A 20,922-nucleotide genomic window follows, 5' to 3' on the forward strand; every position below is an offset into this window, starting at 1 on the left:
CGGATTCAGCTGGTCGGCCGCTCAGCCCGAGCGAGTCAGGGTGCAAGAAGTGAAGTGAAAATAAGCAAAGCAAGCAAACAACACTGTCAAGAGGGCACGCAGAGAAGGCACTGCTCATTTTTCAGCTCCACTTCATCTGTGGATTTTGATTAGTCAATATTTTTTTTTTTTTTTTTTTTTTTTTTTTTACGATGAAATGGCCATCTGGAATCAAGAGACCAAAGAGATCACCGTGGTGGAGGAGAGTCCAGCTCTGTCGAATTTACAGAGATACCTTATGCCAGTGGTTGTCAATGGGCGGCCCGGGGGCTACAACCAGCACACTAATGCTTTCCATTAGGCCCAAGGAATATTGATGAAATCAGAAAATATGAGGACAACAAAAAAAAAAAAAAACACCCTCCAGTATTTTGGATATCTGGCATTTTTCTTCCTGTATTGAAGCAACACCAAAAAACAATTGAGATGTGAGAAATTGTATTAGGAATGATTTGACCCACAGGTTCTAAAGAGGTTAAAAAAAAAATCACCTGCCAGCTTATTATTTGTTACCTACGAGCAGTCACACAACCCGATGCAGGAGTCAGGCCTACCTCACTCACAAAGCTGCGCCTGATTGGCTGGTTGTCATTCGGTGGAGGTCTGAGCTCTAGTTTTTAGTTAAGTAGCTAGTTATTATTATGGAGATCCCTACATTTTTTCGGAGTCTGCTCACACTGATTAAGTCTCTGACGTTTGGGCAATGTAGGTGGTGACCTTTGCTTTATGCCGAGAAAGTGGTGAAAGCAGAGCTGTACGATCCCGAGGCCTCCAGTTTGCTTTATTGTGTTATGAACCGGCTCAAAGTCCAGACAAAAAGTAGGGGAGACCACACAGTTGCTTACGGGTTTAAAGGAAATAAATTTGATTTAACAGTGTAAACAAAAAGCTGTAGTCAGCATGTCAATCCCAAATCAACAAAAATATCCCACCACCAAAACACCACCATCTTGTCCGCAGGGAGAGAGAGCCTGAGAACTGCTCACGTGAGCCCTCTTTATATCAGTGAGCAGCAGTTAGTGGAAGTAGGTGCAGGTGTGGCTCATCCACCTGGCCCACCTCTGCCACTCCCAACTGCAGGCCTCCTACAAAGAGACAAAGACAACCAAGACCCAGAACCCAGAGGGGGAGGGGTCATCACAATTGTTAAAGTTATTTCCTGTCATGCAGACGTAGAATGTGCTGCTGGCCATCAGCTCTAGTCTTTGACTTTGACTGTCGGGCTTGCTTGGCATTAGTTCTTTGAGGTCGGCTTGGTGTTTATAGCCTTAGACATTACGTGGGAACTGTGTAACTTACTGTGCAGACTCCTATGGACTGCCAAACATACCCACTGTAAGATATTTAGTCTCGTTCTGAATCCCAAGAAAAGGACATTGGTGCATCGTTGTCCACTTGTTAATATTAAATTATAAATTAGATTAGATGCTTTCTGCTGTGCATCAGTGTTTTGATATTGTATTATGCCTCTCTTTCAGTGTGTGGTGTTTGCCATGACGTCTGGTCAGATGTGGAATCACATCAGAGGTCCTCCCTACGCCCACAAGAACCCCCAGAACGGACAAGTGGTACGACACGCCTCACTCCTTCTTTTCTTCCATACATCTATCCAACCATTCGTCTGTCCATCCATGTGTTCCTCTTTTAATTTGTTCATTTTGCGCATTTCTTCGTATCTTCGCCGTCATGACTCACGTCTCTCAGTTCATCTTTTTCATTTGTTCAGTTATTAATTTGTTCCTTTATTTCTCCCCTGCTTTGTTTGCCTTTCCTCACATCATGCTTTTTTCTTTTTTCTTTCCTATCCTCTTCCATCCTTTTTTCTCACTCTTTCTTTCTTTTTTGCTTTCTTTCTTTCTACCTTTCTCTCTACGTTTCTTTTTCCATCCATTTTGCTTCCATCTTTTATTTTCCTTCTGTCATTTATTTTTGTTTTATTGCCGCCACCTGTCTAAACAACCTTCAAAATGTCTCATACAGAGCGGCGTATGTTCTTTATTTGTGTTCTTTATCTGTGAACATTTAATCTAGCAAATTAATCTTAATTAATCTTAATTTTGTTTATTCTAATATGCTGTTCTAAAATCCTACCAAAATTTCCAATAGGATGTGTTAAACTTATTCCATTTTTCTTTCTTTCTTCAGTCATATTTCAACAGGTGAAACAGAATTGGAAATAAGTTTAATTGCCCCAACACTTTGGCAGATGTATTTATTTTTTCTCACCTCTTTTCAAATTATTTTATGAGGCAATGTGGGATAAAGTGAAGAATAAAAATGTATATTTTTTGCAGCTACAGCAGGACACTGAGGCTGTGTTAGATCAGTGATAGGAACATCTGTGCGAATCAGAGGGTGTTTGCCTCCAGTAAAACACTCTCTGAACCATTACCACCTGCTAAAAGGTCAATAGTGGTGCAGTGTGTGTGTGTGTGTATGTGTGTATGTGTGTGGGTTATTGAACAGCTGGGAGCAGTCATAGTGTCTTACATCAGCCTGGAAACACATTACACTCAACTTAGACCATACAGAGAAAGGGAAAGCGGGAGTTTACATGTGCTCACACAGAAAAGAGGGAAGTATGTCTCTCTTTTTGTAATAATCTCTTCTTCTTTCACGGTGTAGCTAAATGTTCGCCTGACACTTCGTCTTTCTCTCTTTCATTCATGGCTTTTTTTCCTGCCCTGTATTCCTCTGTCTCTCTCTTTTCCTGGACAAATGGACAGTCATATTGGTGGAAACACTTTTCTCTCCATCTCATACACATACACACACAGCATTTACAGTGTTGCGGATACAGTTTTGCTGGTCATCATTTAAGTTTGTTCATCCGAGTGTGAAATTAAAAAAAGAAGAAGAAGGGAAAAATGAAGATGATGAGGGGGGGTGAGCGATGGGAGGTGGTGGGAGAGTGAAAGAGGGTGGGAAAGAGGCAATAAGAGAAAGAGAGAGCAATTATCCAAAATACAGTATGTGAATAAAGGTGCCATATCTGCAGTTGCACACACACACACACACACACACACACTCACACTCACACACTCACACGCACAAGCCCTTACACAATGCGAGATGCATGAGGTCACGCACACAAGTCAATAGTGGAGTGTGGGCATTGTGGGAGAAGTCAATTCAGGACACACAGAGAAAGAAAAGCATTGGTATTCCTGGTAGCCAGCACTCCTAGAACAGTCACACACACAACCCACCCACATGCACAAGGGAGTGTGTGGGTGTGTGTATGCATACACCCACACGCACACACACACACAAACACACTCGCTCACACACACACACACACACACACACACACACACACACACACACACATAGTCGAAGAGAAAACAAAAAGACTAAAAAAAATAAATAAAAGAATGCATCACAACCTCCCTCTTGCCCCTTCTCTCACTTCCCTTATTCCATCCTTGCCCTCCCTCCCTCTTCTCTGCCTTGTTCTTTCTATCCTGAGACAAGGTGCTCTATTTGTCAGGCTCTGTTGGCTCTCTCTGTCATTTTTCAGTCTCTTTGACAACAAATAGGTTACACCCTCCTCTTCTCTCCCTCTGTCGCACCCCACTCCCCCGTTCTGCTGTCCTCTCCCTTTCCTTGCTCTGTCCTTATCTCTCCACTCCCCTCTCCTCACCGCCAATTTTGTCCCAAACCATTTTATGCCTGCCACAAGGGCATCTACATGTGCTGACGTAAATAATCCATTGCATCACACACATAGTGATGGTTTTAACTGATTTTTATTTATTTATTTATTTATTTATTTATTTATTTTGGTGTCCCAGTTGTATACGCTCACAGCAGGCACTAGATCTCCAACGTGACACCATTCAAAACAACAGACATCAGTTCGCCATGCCCAGCTCTCCGTGAAGCACACTCTCATTGGCAGCCTCTGATCTCCACGCATTACAGAATTTGTTCAGGACCCGTCCAGATGTCAGGTCATAAATTTCAAACTTTTTTTTTTTTTTTTTTTTTTTTTCTATGATCAGGGCAGCTCAGATCAGTCTGTAGGACAGTCAGGGTGGCTCAGATGGTATTTGCGAGCTCCTCAAAACTACCAGATAATCTCTTTCAAAGATTGGTTTTGACCAAGCATCCAACTAAGATGGACAGCACCTTTAAAGGAATATTCCTGCCAGAAAGTATATATTTTGTATCATTTACTCTTTGCAATTTGTCTTTAATGCCAGACAGAGGGAAAAAAAAATGTGAAGTACATTGGCTCTCTGTGTACTCTCCACTACTTCTCCCTCTCTGTCTCTGTCCTCCCTCACTCTTGCTTCTTTCTTCCTTCCTCTACTCTCTACCCTCCTGATTTTCTTATTCCCTCACCCCTTATCTTCCTCCTTCACACTCTCCCAAGTACTTCTACCCTTCTCCTTCTCTCACAACTCATCTCGAAGCCTATCTGTCCCTGTCTTCATACCATGTAATAGCCTTCATAAGGAAGAAGAGGTACACTTAGTCTAGAAGAATACTCCTGCCTCCTCCCTCCTTTTCTTCCTTTTTCTTTCTATCGCCTTTGTGAGAAATTAGCAGAGCCAGCAGGACTGTATTAAAAGCCTCCACATATAGCTAAGTGTTGAAGCAGCAGTTGAGAGTAAAGACATGAATTAATTGCTTATCTATGAATAAGTGAGAGGCCTGGGCATCACATTGGATCAGAATGAAAAGGTGAACAATTTAAGGAAGATTCCATATTAAACATACAACTAATGATGCTCATTAGGGGCAGCTAGGGATTGACAAACAGAAGCAGACATTGAAAAAGCCAGAAACTTGCAGTCATGCCTGAGGTGGTCAGTTCTCTGCCTGATGCTGACTGACTGTTGTGATCCTCGGTAGTGTGTACTGTCCCATGGGAAGGTCCAGTTACTTAAACATAATAAAAGAACGAAATTGAGGTACAGTGAACTCACAGGGAGGCTGAGTAGTGAAACTAGAAAGCAAGGTTATGCTCTGTGGAAGCTGGGAAAGTCTTTAGTTTATTCAGAAGCCCTGTTCACTGTTTGTATTAATATCCGTCTCAGATGATGTGATTACAAGTGGACAGCTGAGACAGATCGCTGCTCACACCTGGCATTGTCATGCATCCCAAATGCATCTCCAGTGACTTGTGATTGGATTTGTGATCGATCTCAGACCCATCAGAACTCCCATTTTCCTTTTTTTTTTTTTTTCTTACAGTGATTCCCGTCCTCTTCCTCACTTCTATATGTCACCCTTTCACTATCTCCCAAGTTTTCCCTACCTGTCCTATTCTCTATCACTGGCCCATTAGTAAACCAATTGTTCCCAACCTCTCTCATTTACATTAGCTATTAGATTCATGATCATTTGAATTTCACAGCGGTACTCTGCTCTATCAAACACTCCTTCCTTCCACAAAGCGACATGGTGATCCTCTCATGTTTTCGGGACACATCAGAACATGTTAACATGCACTCTGCAAACGCTGTGTGGCCCTGTCCACTTCTGAAGGCGGCTTCAGTAATAAGAGCACAGTGTGTCTCAAGTATGCACTGAATCCCATTCACACCTGTATTTAGCTGTCTATTTGTGATCAGATCGGCCAAGGTGGAAACCAAGTGTCAACAGGGTGGGAGAGTTAAGGTTTCACATAGATGGAGGCAGGCCACAACGGCAGCTTCTGTAACAGCCAAAAAGTCCCTCCTCCTGTCTGTTTTTAGTTAATTGAAGATCCAAAATATAGTATTTGATAAGTGGGTATGGAGTAATGGCTCTGGGATGCCAAAATGTGCCACTGAACCTCCTAGAGGTGCCACAGACCAAATTTTCACCAAACTCTAATGCTGTAAGCCAACTTGATAAGTGCACATACTGTACATGTCTTATCTCACCAAGACTGAGTTGCAGCTCTTTCTGTCTGCAACCCACATCTCATCTCAAACATAAAAGTCCTTCTATATTGTCTGAGTCTTTTTATCTACATCACCTCCTCAATAAGAGATAATGACTCTCTCCCAAATTCACCTCATTAGTGGCCATCATCAGGAGTAAGTGGCCTTAATGTTTTATACATTGAGCACACATGTTCACTCAAAATAGCACCTGGGATCATTAAACCAGATCCTGTGTATTGGTCAGTGTCTTTCCCCATGTCGCCCCTCCCTCCCTGCCTTCATCATCACCATTTTGGTTCCATTAGTCCTCCTCCTTTCTTTAAGTCTCTCATTCCCTCTCTCCATCCCCGGACAGTGTAATTCCTCCAAGGAAGGGATGCACCAGCCTGATATCCAGTGCTGTATCTAAGCCAATCCAGTTGAATTGTGAGGTATCTGTACTGGCTGAAAGTTCCATTAATAAACATAGTGGAGTTGTCACAGTGTAGCAGGCTAGCTCACAGGAAATCTGCGCCGTGCCTGCAAACATAAGAGTGTACTGAAAAGAGGAGATAAATTACCCCATGACAGCGAAAACGGTTCCAAAACACAACAGAAAAACGAGAGGATTATTATTGAATTCATGGCAAATTATTATTGAATTTATTGAGCAGCCCTTCATGGTGGTGTAAAATGTGAGCTTTGGCCATTTAATAGAGTATTCAGAGCAGCTCAGACTCTGTCCTCTCATACTGTACAGCATCATAGCCTATACGTGACAGTATTTAGTTGCGCTGCAGATGAATGTCACCGCTGAGCACTGGCCTGTCAAAAAAAAAAAAAAAAATGCACTTGAAATTTAATAACCTGTGCTTGTTGAGGGAAAAAACTTCATCAAAATATCTGATCTCTAAAGGAATGTAGAGGTTTTGAAAGATATATCTCTTTTTGTTTCCTATTCTCCTCCACTCTCTCTCTCTCTCTCTCTCTCTCTCTCTCTCTCTCTCTCTCTCTCCCTCTCTCTCTCCCTCTCTTCCTCTAGACAGTGTAATTCCTCTAAAGCAATGAGCGAGCGAGGCCAGGTAGACTGTATTGAAAGGATTTGTCAGCTGACGAATGGTGTGACCAAGCAGATGAAATTGTAGCAAGCTTCTCACTGTGTACCTAAGAATACGCCGCTCAGCTGGTTTCTGCTCAGAGACACACACACACATACACACACACACGCACGCGCACACGCACACACTCAAAGACAGGCATCCACAGAGACACACATACAGAGAAACAGATGAACACAAAACATTGTGCACAAATACACATACACACTTGGAAAGACAAACAGACACACACACGCTACTTCTACAAGGACACACACACAAACTTCTCTACAGGACTTTTCATTGAGTCATGAAGGAAAGGAAAGGAAAGGAAAGGTTAGGAAGAAGGAGCTGGTGGATTAAGACAGGAGAAATGTCTCAAAAAATTCAAGTGAGAAAGGAGAGGAAAGGAAAGTACAGATTTAAAGTTTTCACAATAATGCAATCTCTACTTCATTTTATTAATTAGATATGCCCAAAAAATTGTAAAATGTTCATATCGCCCACACATAGAGGAGTGAAGCATCTGCCTTTCAGTGGCTGAACAGCGCAGTAAAAAGACCCAAAAAGAAGGCGAGAGAACTAGAGGGAGAGTGAAATGTGAATTGTGAAATGAGATTAGAGGGTAGGAGGTGTGAGATGGGGAGTGTGATGTTGTAGTAGTAGTGTGAAATGAATGAAGTTTCGGGTTACTATCACGATAAGGGAAATGTTGTCTTACTGGTTTGCTCAGCGACCAAATGGTCTAATGGTTTTTGTATAAGCTGTCATAAATGTGTGTGTGTGTCTGTGTGTGGGTCTGTGTGACATGTGTTGTGCTGATATATGGGAATGCCCATACACAGACAGATGTTGTCATTTTTTTGAAAACTTGATGTAGTACTGCCAATGTCATCCATCTCTGATATGAAGGATATGATGCACCGTGTTTGATTTATAGATATTATTAATTGAAGAATAATATGCTGTTTGTCTAATCATTTATTTGTAATGCAACATTTTTATTGGATTCCAGAAAGTATGCTTCTTACATTCTTACATTATTTTAATTTTTAGCATTATTATTGTTATTATTATTATTAGTCGTAGTAGTAGTAGTAGTAGTAGTATTGGCAGTAGCAGTAGGAATAGTCTTAGTAGCAGTATTGACAGTAGCACTAGTAATAGTAGTAATAGTAGTAGTAGCAGTATTATTGTAACAGGCATATTTTTATTAGTATTAGCACCACAAGTTCTGTCTAAATGTTTTTTCAGAGGCTTAACTCTGAAAAATAAAGTGTGTAAATGTTGCAGAACATTACTTTACAATACTGATGACTTACATGTATTTAGTCATTTATTTGTTTGTTTATTTATTTATTTATTTATTTCTTATTAGCATAAAATGGTCCAGTTTAAAACTACTGACTATCAACACAAAATGTTGATATTTGGCAGCTCAAAGTGAAGGATACGGCCTTCAAAAAGCCCCTTTTGTCAAACCCTAGTTAATTATATACAATTAAGCATCAAAAATATAATTTAGCTTTTTTCAAAATCAGGGGGAAAAGAAAAGAAGGAGCTGCAGTGCCATTCGTTAGTCTGTTGCTTTAGTATCCAGACCAGTGAGGTGATGGAGGGAATTTGACCATCTGCAAAAAAAAAGCTGATCATGAAGTTATGCTTATCGGATATTCTGCTAGTCAGTCTATGTCTTTCAATTGCAAAGCTGCACTTGTGTGAAGCAGCTTGTTTGAAACCAACAGTATAATCACATTAGTCCAGGAAAAATGATGAATCAGGATTCATCACACTGTACAGCACTCGAGAAAATCATTAAAAAAAAAAAGAGAGAGAGAAAAAAAAATCATGTCTGCACCTTACTGAGCAGTGTCTATTTGATCAAATTAAGTATACATTTTATCATTGTGGAAATTAAACATTAATTATGAATTTTCACACCTTCAAGCTTCAGGTTTCCCTCACCCATAATCCTGATTGGTATTCATCACCATGCATACACAGAAAAAGAGTTTCAGCCTGAAACGAAGGGGAAGGGAAAGTGGAGTTCAGTGGTTTAAGAAAACTGTATTTCAGTGATCATACTTTTTTTTTTTTTTTTTCTCCTCAAACACTGCGACAAAATGAAACAGTGAGTGTTGAATGTTAGCGTTGGTGTCAGGAAGTCTTCATTTGTGGTGTGTCTGGAATTATGTTAACCTGTGTTTCTCTCCAAGCCAAGTCTTACTTTGGCCTCATCACCCACTTCCTTACTTCTACACTGTTTCCAGCTGATTTCACATGATCTGAATGGCTTTTGGCCGCCGTTGGCAGCAGCTCTCACTACATTATAGCTAACCTTTCATATTTTAAAGAAACACCTTTGTCACTTTTATGGGCGCTCTGCAAATAGTTGACTTTTGGCTTGCAAAGGGCAGGGGACTGTGTGTGTATGTGTGTGTGTGTGTGTGAGAGAGAGAGAGAGACAGGGAGGGAGAAAGAGTCCGTGAGAGTGCATGAGAGTGTGTGAGAGTGTGTACGTGCATAATATGCCTTTAAGTCTATCCATGTGTGAGAGAAAGCGAGAGTATGCATGCACCTCAGAGAATGACAGAATTCCTGTGCGTGTGTGTGTGTGTGTGTGTGTGCAAAATGGTGAATAAAATAGTCCTTTAGGCCACACACACACACACACACACATATACAACACACTGGAGTCATTGTTTTTTTTTTTTTTTTTTTTGTAGCAAAAGAAAACTAATTAACAATCAAACACAGTATAACGCACGAAAGGTAGGGGAGATAGTGTGAGACTGGCGGCAAAACAAAAGACATGGAAAAGCTGAGAAAATTCAGCAAGGTCTCGAATGAAAAGAACTGGGAAAATAAGAACTGAGTTACAGAGTGGATATGAATCATCTTGATGAATCTGTGTGAATTGAGAGAGAGACCTCGAGAGGGGGGGGGGGGGGGGGTTCAATTTAACTTTATTTTTTACTTCTGTTGCTGAGGGTAGAAGGCTCTTCAGGTGCTCTTATTGAGTTTATGCATGTAAGAGTGTGTGGTTGTGTGTCAGCTCTGTTTTATACCGCTCATTACCGACAGATGAAAAGTTCATGTGCAGCATCCACAACATCATTTTATCTGAGAAATCACCTCATTTTCTGTTCGACATTCACATATTTCCAAATGATACAGTGGGTTTTAAATGGCTTTAATTGGCTTTCGGTTCATTAAACTAGAGTTTGATTTGCAGCATGAAGGAGTGTGTAAACTTTGATGTAATGCCTTAAGATAATGGGATTGTTAAGTGACACTCATCTGAATCTTGAAAGGAGTCTTCAGTATTTGTTCATCTGAGAGGTTCGGTGAACCTGCCCTCAGTCCCTCTGCTGTTCTTGATAAATCAACATAACTGAGTTGTTTTGCTTTCAATATTGGGTCGTACAGTGTACCACGTTACTGTCAAATTATTGCCGTTTTTTTTTTTCTTTCTTTCTTTTCCCCAGTAAGTAGTTAAAATGTTCCAGTTACTTGTCAAAATAATTTCTCCTGTCATTACAGTCTGTAAATGTCAGATTGAAGCTGAATTATCCAAAACAAAATTATCTCCAAACCTTCCTTCCTTCCTTCCTTCCTTTATGTATTTATTTATTCATTATTTTTTTAGCACTGGTTCTGTCTATCATCAGACTCAGGAGACTATCTCTCTAGAGTCTCTCAAGGCTCCTCTGATCTAGTTGATTTATTATGCAAACTTGACTGTGCCCGTGATGTCCAAAACTCGTTGGCTATCAAGTGCAAGTTTACTTAGAGCCCATAATCACAGTTACAGTCACAAAGAGTTTTACATGAGAACCAGTCAAACCAGCAGTTAGAATATGAGTCTTGATGTCGCATGCAGTCAACATGAGCTGGGCAAGGCTCTGACAGTCTGCCATTGTATTTTTTTTTTTTTTTACAGTTTTATTGGTCTACTGTATGTTCTTGTAGGATTGTTACCTTGCCCACTTGTTTTTGCAAGGTCTAAGGATGGGCATGTTTGTCCGTCCATCCATCCAGAACTTCACTCATACCTCGGCGTATCATAACAAATTTTACAAATCTAAGTGAATGTGTCTTCAGGAGCAGATCTGGTGCATGAAGTGAAAATAGCCACATTTGCTCCATGAAGGGGTCAAAGATCATGTGTGTAAAAAGGGAATTCCAGGAACTTTAAGATTATTTAGTTATTGAGTTGAAAAGCCTTTATTGCGAGGGCATATCGACCTATAGCAAGACTTCATCAGGGTGTCCAACAATTGTGGAAACAGGAAGTGACAAAAAAGTAGGATGTCACCGGATAGCCACATCTTAGCCAAAATCAACACTAATAGCCGCCAGGGGTTCTCATAAATGCACATAACATATCAAAAATTATATAAAGAAAAGAAATAAGAAGAAAAGAAGAAAACTAGATACAGTAAACTTACACAATGTGCAGTGCAGAAACAGAATGATCTGTCTCTCAACCCTGTCTGGGTGGGACTTATATAGAAGTATTTGCTAAGGCATTAAAATCCATTAATCGCACTGGTGGAGTTGCAGTTGATGAAATCCACTAAAGACTTTGTAACTCTTAAAATAATTCATGAGTGCCTGGAAATCCTTTTTTCCATACATTTCTCAAAATCTATTTGTGAGCACATTCAGAGTCCTCAGAGGATGAACCCTGTCGGTTTTGGTGACCTCATGTCCCTTCCCTCTAGTGCCACCATCAGGCTAAAATTGGGCTTGTACGCCAAAATCTCACGCTCAATGTGCACAAATCTCACATCAATGAAGGAGATTGGCATCAAATTTGGTGAGCACATTCATGCTCCCCTGATGATGAACCATGTCAGTCTCAGTGACCTTATCACTTTTTACTCTAGTGCCACCCTTTAGCCAACATGTCAGATTTGATATTTCAAAATCCACTGGGAATATCAGTGCAAACTATATCCAACTTGTATTCAAAATATCATGAAATGTAGCAGATTAGGAAACAGTATTTGATCAGTGCGTCATACCCCGCAAAGGAAGATCCTATGACCTTTCATGTAGCACAACCTTTTGGCCAAACTGTGATATTTGATATATAAAAATATATTAGGCAAATTTGATGGGCACATTCATTCTTCCAACAGAATGCAGTATGACATTTTTGGTGTTACCACGGCTTATCCTGCAGGGCGGCCATTATGCCACAGTGTCAGATTAATAATTTAAAGAATGTTGGACGGATTGCCAAAGTGCTTTTTTCGTGTCAATTTTAAAAGACTCGTCCCCTTACAACCCTTTTTTTCTTGCTCTTTGCCTGACATGACTTTCTTTTATTTTATTTTTTCCAGAGCACACTCATCCACACTTATTTGTGATGAGTGCAACAGTAGAATAAGCTTCTCTTCCCACACTCGGACATCACACACACACACACACACACACACACACACACACAATCAAGCCTCCCCGCTCTCTGTAAATGAAACACACATCTCCACTCTCTTGCTGTCTGTCACTCACTCTGTCTCCTCTCCGTTCTTTCTGCTTTGTTGACTTTTCATTTATCCCTCTTGCCTGTCTGAGTGCCTTCTGACCTTTACTGAAAACACACGCGCACACACACACACACACATTTCATGCAACTACAAGGCATGGGATAGAAAAGGATGAACACAGCTATTTGTAAAGGTTATCTGGCCCAGAGCTATTAACAGCAAACACTACAACGACTTTGTTTAAGAGACAGAAAACTAAAGAGAGGGCAACTAGTGGAGGGGGTGGGGGGGGATGCTCACATACAGTAAGTGTTACTCATGCTGACATACGTAGTTAGGCATATGAATCAGCTTTTTCTGTATATGTGTGTGTGTGTGTGTGTGTGTGTGTGTGTGTGTGTCATTTAGCTGGCCCCACATTACAGGATAATCAGGCAGATTGTGCGTCCAATTAGGCCCTCCCGACAATTGTAATCATCTGGTGTATGCATTTTTACAATCAAAGTGTTAAAAGTCTGTTAAATCTTTTGATATGTCTGTGGTCTCCCACATTTTTGAAATCGGCACATATTAGAAAATCCACTCGTCTACACCAGCCCTCTGACATATAGTCGGCTCGGAGGCAGGGGATTGAGGAAATCATTATTTAGATTGCCACTTGCCAGAGCGCTTGTTCCCAGCCTCATTTTAATACAATAGCATAGAGAAGCCTGTGGCGTCTGTGTGTGTGTGTGTGTGTGTGTGTGTGTATGTGTGACTGTGCGCGCGTGCACATGTGCTCGTATACGCCTGCATTTGTGCACATACCTGATTCACTTGGAAGTCTGACAAATGAGCTGTTTGATGCAATACGTTTTTTTTTCTTCTTCTTATATAAACAAGCCTTTTAATGTCAGTGTATTCAAATGAGTGTGCAAACACACACACACACACACACACACACACAGGCTGTTGGCACCTTTGGTCTTGTATTACAACGAGGCAGAGAGCAAGCATTCTAGTAAACAACATTTAAATAGTTGTTTTCTCAAGACCTTGCCTCTAAGAGTGCGTCAGTGAACACAAACACTAGCAAATTACCCTCAGGATGGTATTCAGTAAAGGTCAATAAAGATATTTAAAAGTTACAATGATTAAATGTTTTGATTGAGCTTGCCAGCTATTTTCACAAGGCTTAATGTCATTGTAGAAATTATTATTGTCATTATTTTTATTATTTTTTCCTGTGGACTTAACTTCTGTTTGAATCTTTCGGTATGTTTGAGATGTGATTTTGATACACAGGGATTTAATGATAGATATAAAGTTGAGTAAATTATGACCAGTCCTAAACAAAAAAATCACAGAAAAACTGATTTTCACAAGCCCTGCCTGGCTGGAGCTAAGAAGTCTGGTCTCCCACACACAGCGACCGAAATGAATCCCAAATGTCAGTCACTTATTTGCATTCAGTCTGTTTGTCTAACAGGCCAGTCTAAGACGTTGGTTAAACTCTATCCTTCAAAATAAAAAGTTGCACAAAATGAGTTTAAGCGGATTTGCCCTCAAGTATATCCCTGACGACACAAGAGACATGTGTTTTATTTCCTTTCCAGCCTGACTGCTTGTTTCTCTCACATTCATGTCTGTTCCACGTTACTTAAAACCAAATGGACATGATTTCCTGACCCCGTCGGCAGTCACAGGGAGCTTAAAAACATCTAATCCATCAGATTAATTGGAGCACTGGAAGACTGAGATTTTACCAGACAGCTCCCCAGCGTGAATCCGTCTAAGTGTGTGAATGTGAAACATTGAGGTGCTAAAAAAAATAAATAACACATGTATAAATAAGCACATATGCTCAGTCAGCCCTGCTGTGTATAATTGCAAGTTAAATAACAGAGTAACAGTCATAGTATTTATTGTGATAATAACTGCAGTGTTAATAATAATGACTCACAACCTCGGATCAGAACAAAAGCCGGGCATTAATATCCTCGTATTAAGCCTGAGCACTTGGACTTCTGCCAGCCACCACTTCCAAGTTCAGGCCTCAAGGATTATTTACTGTGTGTACCAACAGCACTTTATCAATTACCCTGCTGTGATGGATTGAGCTTTCCACACTGGACAAAGGTGGGACATCAAAGTTTTTGCAGCGAGCAACTTGGTTGATGAGTTGCTCTGTTCTGACTGCCTGTCCTTCCTCTCATAATTTCACATCATTGTAATGAGTTGACACTGCTAGTTAGTTACCAAGCAGACAAGAATAAAGACAGTTATTTTACAGAGTTTATCATTCACACCAACAATGTATGTTCTCCAGGCCTTTTTTGCTCGTAGTCTTTCAAATGTAAGTTGTTTAGAACTAGAAGCTAGGATTAAGTGTCATTAAAGTTCGTGTTTGTTTTCAGTTTGCCAAGTTGAACAACTGTCCATGAAACTATATCACATCGACAGAGAAACTAGGACACATGGAAATCTGATGACCGCTCAGCTCTGTAGGAAATGATTGGAAGTAAGATAATGTGTTGATGGGGGTGACATCCTTTTTGCCTCGCTGAGAAGTAGGGGGCATCATCATTGTGTCGGCGGTTCGGTCCACAGTTTATTTGGTGGATCACCATGAATTTTGGTGAGACCATTTATGTTGCATGCAGGATGAAATCTGTCAGTTTTGGTGACTCTGTGATCTTCTTCCTAGCACCACCAGTAGACCAAATTGTCAATATTGCACACAAAGTAGCTTAAAAAGTTTAGGTATTGTCATGAAATATGGTAACAACCTTTGCGTTTCCAAGAAGATGAAACCTGGTAATTTTGGCGACTCTATGACCCTCCCTCTAGTACAGGGGTGTCAAACTGGTGCCATGGAGGGCCGAGAGGCTGCAGGTTTTCATTCCAACCGAAAACTCCACCAGGTGATTTCACTGATTAGTTCATTCTCTCTGCTTGGAGGTGGGGTGATCAGTGAAATCACCTGGTGGAGTTTTCGGTTGGAATGAAAACCTGCAGCCTCTCGGCCCTCCATGGCACGAGTTTGACACCCCTGCTCTAGTACTACTAGTAGGCAAAATTTTTAATCTTCCACACTACTATGTCTCAAACACTACCTTTGCATTGCCATGAATTTGGTTTCAGCAGTCATGTTGGCTAGAGGTTGAAACCTGGCGTTTTGGTTGACTTCATGACCTTCTCTTTAGCACCACTACCAGCCAAATCTGGGTGACTGGAACGTAAATCAGAAAACAAAAACATCACCAGTAACCATCCATTAGGGACATCTGAAGAGTGTGTGGTACTTGACTGTTTTAAATAAGTATGTAGTGGTGATTTGGTGGAAGTTGCATTGGAAAAGTGTCCTCTGTAACTTAGATTTATTAAACAATTCAGGCATTTGTCTCAGTTCACGGTGTTTTAATTAAATGTAAAATGTAGGTGTAAATAGCAAGATGCATTGAACATCTGAACACCCAAATCAACTTCAGGGATGGTTTAGGCGTTTCTAATCCACTTGTACAATGAAGTAAAAATGTAGTGCATTTCTGATCCACTGTAGTAACTACAGAAATGGAAAAATTAAATCAAGGAAATGACAGGCAGTGTGATTAGTAACACAAATCTCCTTATCTTACCTACAGCAAAACCAGTTAAAGTAGCTTGGACCCTAATTCATTTCACAGAAGCAAATAGTCTTTTGTACAATGGAGGCAGCAAGTGACAGGTTTATGAAATATTTTTCTTCCTTTGTTCCACATAATATGTCTGCTCTCTTAGATGGTATTTTAATCTATTTTGAAAAGTCTGAAAAAGTGCAAACAGTGAAACACTTACTGAAGAATGTACTCTAAATGTTATCATGACATGAGTGGCAATCTGCTTCAGTGATATTAGTGAAGAAACATGCTTGGACCTTGGAAAATAAGAATGCGTCGGAAAGCAGTAAAATAAACATCACAGGAATGTTGATTAGATGCATATTTGTTATGTCACATTTACTGAGGGAAGATTATGAAAATATAATCCACATTTTTTCTCTAGACATGTTGTCAAAACACATTTTAATGCATAAACTATCTTAAAATATTGAAATTTCCACAGCAAATATTAGGAATATGCACCATATTTTTCCTTTTCGCTGACAGAAACTTGGCAGTCATGTAATGTGAATGTAGGCTCCACCACATTGGCTGTATGGTTGAATGTTGATATGAAATACATAAAAAAAACATAGAGATTCCAACATATCAGTGGTTTGCAGAAACATAACTTGGCGATTTTTTATTCCTGCAACTGTGTTGTGTGTTGAGGTACTGACAGCAACCATCTATCAGGGATATCTCAAGAATTTAGTGGTACTTGACTGCTATAGTGCAGTAGTCGTGTAGTAGTCGTGTAGTGGTTGTGGTAATTTGGTGTCAGTGGCATTGGAAAGTGTCCTCTATACCTTAGATGGATTAAAAGATTCAGGCATTTGTCTCAGTCCACAGTGTTTTAATTAAATGTAAAACAGGTTCTTTTTTGCATAATCCACATGTATATGCAGGACCTAATATATTTTCAGAGAACATGAGCTTATTCACCACTGTAGAAGATCATTTGTGTAGCAAACCTGTGTGTGTGTGTGTGTGTGTGTGTGTGTGTGTGTGTGTGTGTGTGTGCTTGCGTGTGTGTGTGTGTGTGCATGAAAGAGCAGGCGAGACAGAGAAAGTTATAGAGTGTGACTGTTGAGTAAGCTCCTCCATTCATCTGTGTGTTAGTTCAACGAGCTATGGCTGTTTTTATTTCCAGACCACCTCAGTGTAGGTCTGTCTAATGAACACGAACACACACACACACACACACACACACACACACACACACACACACACACACACACACACACACACACACACACACAAACAGATGCACAAACAGTGACTAGCTCTTTGTCCTAGAATACACATGCATATGCTACATGTACATGGACTCTCTCTCTCTCTCTCTCTCTCTCTCTCTCTCTCTCTCTCTCCCTCTCTCTCTCAGTTACGCTGCACTCTAATGAATGGAACTCTTGCATTCTAATCCATCAGATTAATTGGAAGTGCCTCGCCACGGATTGAGGAATTTTTCATCCCCCAGCACTCCTCTCACTCATAGCCTCCGTCTGCAATACCAGTTTATGTTGAGGAGGCAACATGCAGAGAGCAGCATTCACACTGTTAGATATCATCAGTTTGTGCCTCAGTGAATTTCAGGAGTTATTTTAGGATTCATGCCTTCTCTGCTTAGACTTTAGTCAGTGATTTGACTTTCAACAACTTGCAGAGTGTGTGAGTGACCTTGTTTTGTCCAGTTAAAGGTGAAAAGGCGTAGATATACACAGAAGCAAGCTATCACGTGTGTAATCACTGGAGTGTGTCTGTGTTGACAGCCATGCCTTTTACATACACAAAACATGTGTTAACATCAGTGTCTGTTGACGTGACTGTCACAGAGAAATTATGCCTCTTCTCCCCGTTGTATTGTTTAATGTTCCAGTCCAGTCCAGTCCAGAGAGAAGCTCTTACTTTCAGAATCTGAGCCACTGACAACAAAATCCTGGATTTCACCAATGGTGCTTTAAATGGATAAAAAAAACTTTTTTTGCTATCACACTCACATGGCAGCTGTGTTGAAAATATATCGATGTGACATAATTGTCTGGTTTTGCCAGTCACCTGTTGGAATAACAAAAATACACCACCAAAACGAAACATTGGCCCAGAAAAGCAAGCTACATCGGCAGTGGCTGCTGAGCAGTGTCACTTTGTGGAAGTAAATCAAACTACAGTGCTGTGGGATGAGGTAATTTCCCCTGTTTCTAGTGAAGTTAAATTTTTCAAACTTGTTCAAAAATCAAGTATCATCATCATCATCGTTTCAAGATATTGCTACTTTTTAGTACTTTTGAGAAAAAAAGACTTCATTGCTGAATATGAAACTAAATGGCATGTTAAAATAGGCATTTTTAGGAGTATGTGTGCCTGTTACAGACGAGTAGATATATATAAGTGTAGTACCAGAGAACAGCAGGGAAGACACTCATCCAGTGTGGATTTTGTACTAGAGAATGTAAAATAAGACATGCAAAGCACCAATCATCGTCCTTTTTATGTGTTTTTGGCAGGTAAGGCAATCTTAATGCATAACTACAGCTCCTTTCAAGGCTAGCTGTGGCACCTGCTGAGACGCTCTCAAATGTGCAGCTCATTCAGCAGCCAAATCACCTCTCATTCACATGCACTCTTCTCCAAATAGGTAAAATATATGGGATTAGTCAGGTAACATGAATACTGGTATTCTTTACTTTTCTGTCAGCTTCATCTACAGTTTAATAAGGATTTCTCACCTTCAGTGTTTCACACAGATATATTGCAAGAAAGCAGAAGCTCTCAACTTTTGCCAAACTGTCAGCAAAAAAGAAAAGTTTAAGCTCACTCAATGTCCCCGCACTTGCACTGTTGATTGTAGCTCCGTAATCAGTGATTAAAGTACAAATCAGCAGTAAAACTTTTTTGGAAGGTCCCGCATTCGATTTTAAGAGAAATGGCTCATGACGCCATTGAGTTGCACTTGCATTGACTCACAATGCAAACAGCAATTTGTCACCAGCTCCCCAACAAAGTGCAACTCAGCCGCGACACACTTTTTTTCTCATGTCCCGAAAAGAGGTGTCATTTAGTTAGCCTACAAAGTTCGCATCTTGATAACATTTGAAAAGCCTGGCTAATGCAAAAAAAAAAAAGCAGCTTTCTGTCAAAAACAAAATGATCTGTTTTAGCCCTGGGCCTTTGTCATTGGTTTGTCAGCTTCTGACTGCAAAAGTCCTCTTTGGTTTTCTCCATTGGAGCAAGAAAGAGCCATCCACCCTTTACTCCTCCCCTCTTTTCATCCTCTATTCATCTTTCAATCCTTATTCCTGTCTGATAGGGACTGAAATGACGTGTGTGGCACTCTGGAAAAACAGACTAGATATGGTATAAACCCAGACGCTAATAATCCGCAGGCATTCAACAGTGTGATACACAGTAAAGTACTTCCTCGCACTTTCTTTGTCTCCTTACATGTGTTTGTCTTGTCTCCACTTTTTCTTCCTCTCTTATCTCTGTCTCTCCTTGTCACACAAACATACACACAGACCCAAACCAGTTGAAAAATGTCCTATCAGAGAGCTGGCCTGCGCAGAGTATGGGTTATTAGCGCTGCATTGTTCAATAGTCTCTCCAGTAGTTTTGACAATGAGAAACGCACGGGCCTCAAAATTAACTCTGTTAGATGCCACTCTGTAGAGAATATGGACACCTTGTTGTCAGTCAGGTTTGGCTGACTGGTTTGAGCACATTTTCAGACTCTGAGACACGTCTTTCTCTCACTATTTAAACATGTCCTTCGTCTATAGGTGGAAAACATACAAGAAACATACACATATACATGCACTTGCTTGTGCACGTGTAAACCCGTGAGCAATATGCATAGACAGGTTGGTATTTGTAAAAGTCTTGGTGTCATGGAGATCATTGAAGTAGAAGTTGCCAGGTTGGTTTGGAATGAGTACTAATGTAGGCACATTAAATAACCCTGTGCTGTACCACATGTGTGTACACAAGGGCTGGAACAATATATGGATTAATCAGTTAATTTAGACAGATAGCACATTTCTTATCATTCCTCTTCCTATGAGTCGTATTTGTTCCCTGCCTAGAAGTATTTTGACTGAAACTGTTCTGTCATATACATGTTGCAGTCACTATGCATATTAAAACACTGAAAAACATGATTGATTCCTGCTTATTGAAAATTATTTAGCATTTTGCATGTTTTTTTTTTTTGTTTGTTTGTTTGTTGTTGTTTTTTTTTTGTCAGTTACAGATATCGTGATTTTTCTCATCCGATTGTCTTACAATACATCGCATTCTGCACAATTGCATGTCATAATGATACCATCTTTATTGTGGGTAAAATATCGTGATCGTATCGTATCGCCAGTTGCTCAGTGATTCCCACCCCTGGTGTACACACGCAGAAGTTTTCTTTCTCCTCCTCTCCCTACCTTACATCATCATTTTTTTGTACGTGTAGCGCTTTCATGAGTGATATGTATATTACCTTTTGTCGATTTCAAGAAATTGGTTGTATTTTGGACTGCATCTGCATCACCGTGCTCACCTTTTCCCTCCCACAGTGCGCCCATCAACTTCCTCTGTGTGTATGTGTGTGTATGTGTGTGCGTGTGTGTGTGTGTGCGTGTGTGTGTGTGTGTGTGTGTGTGTGTGTGTGTGTGTGTGTCTGTGTGGGCGCATGCAAAGGTATGCATGTGTGAGAGAGTCTGTGAAATCAACGATCGTCACAATTATCATGTTCATTTCATTTAAAAAGGACGGTCTGCTAACCTGGTGGTTGAGATGTTATTTTGGTTGAGTTTTGCTG

The 20,922-nt window shown here is 40.4% G+C and overlaps 1 protein-coding gene across 1 annotated transcript in view; it reads left to right on the forward strand.

Annotated features, from left to right (window-relative positions):
- Positions 1–20,922, forward strand: part of tusc3 (tumor suppressor candidate 3) — a 112,361-nt gene that overhangs the window by 68,926 nt on the left and 22,513 nt on the right. The window contains exon 6 of the mRNA XM_030061417.1: positions 1,518–1,607. Within this exon, the coding sequence (XP_029917277.1) occupies positions 1,518–1,607 (90 nt within the window). The remainder of the gene's footprint in view (positions 1–1,517; positions 1,608–20,922) is intronic.

The sequence above is a fragment of the Myripristis murdjan genome, chromosome 1 (genome assembly GCF_902150065.1).
Source record: "Myripristis murdjan chromosome 1, fMyrMur1.1, whole genome shotgun sequence".
In the NCBI taxonomy this organism is placed as follows: Eukaryota; Metazoa; Chordata; class Actinopteri; order Holocentriformes; family Holocentridae; genus Myripristis; species Myripristis murdjan.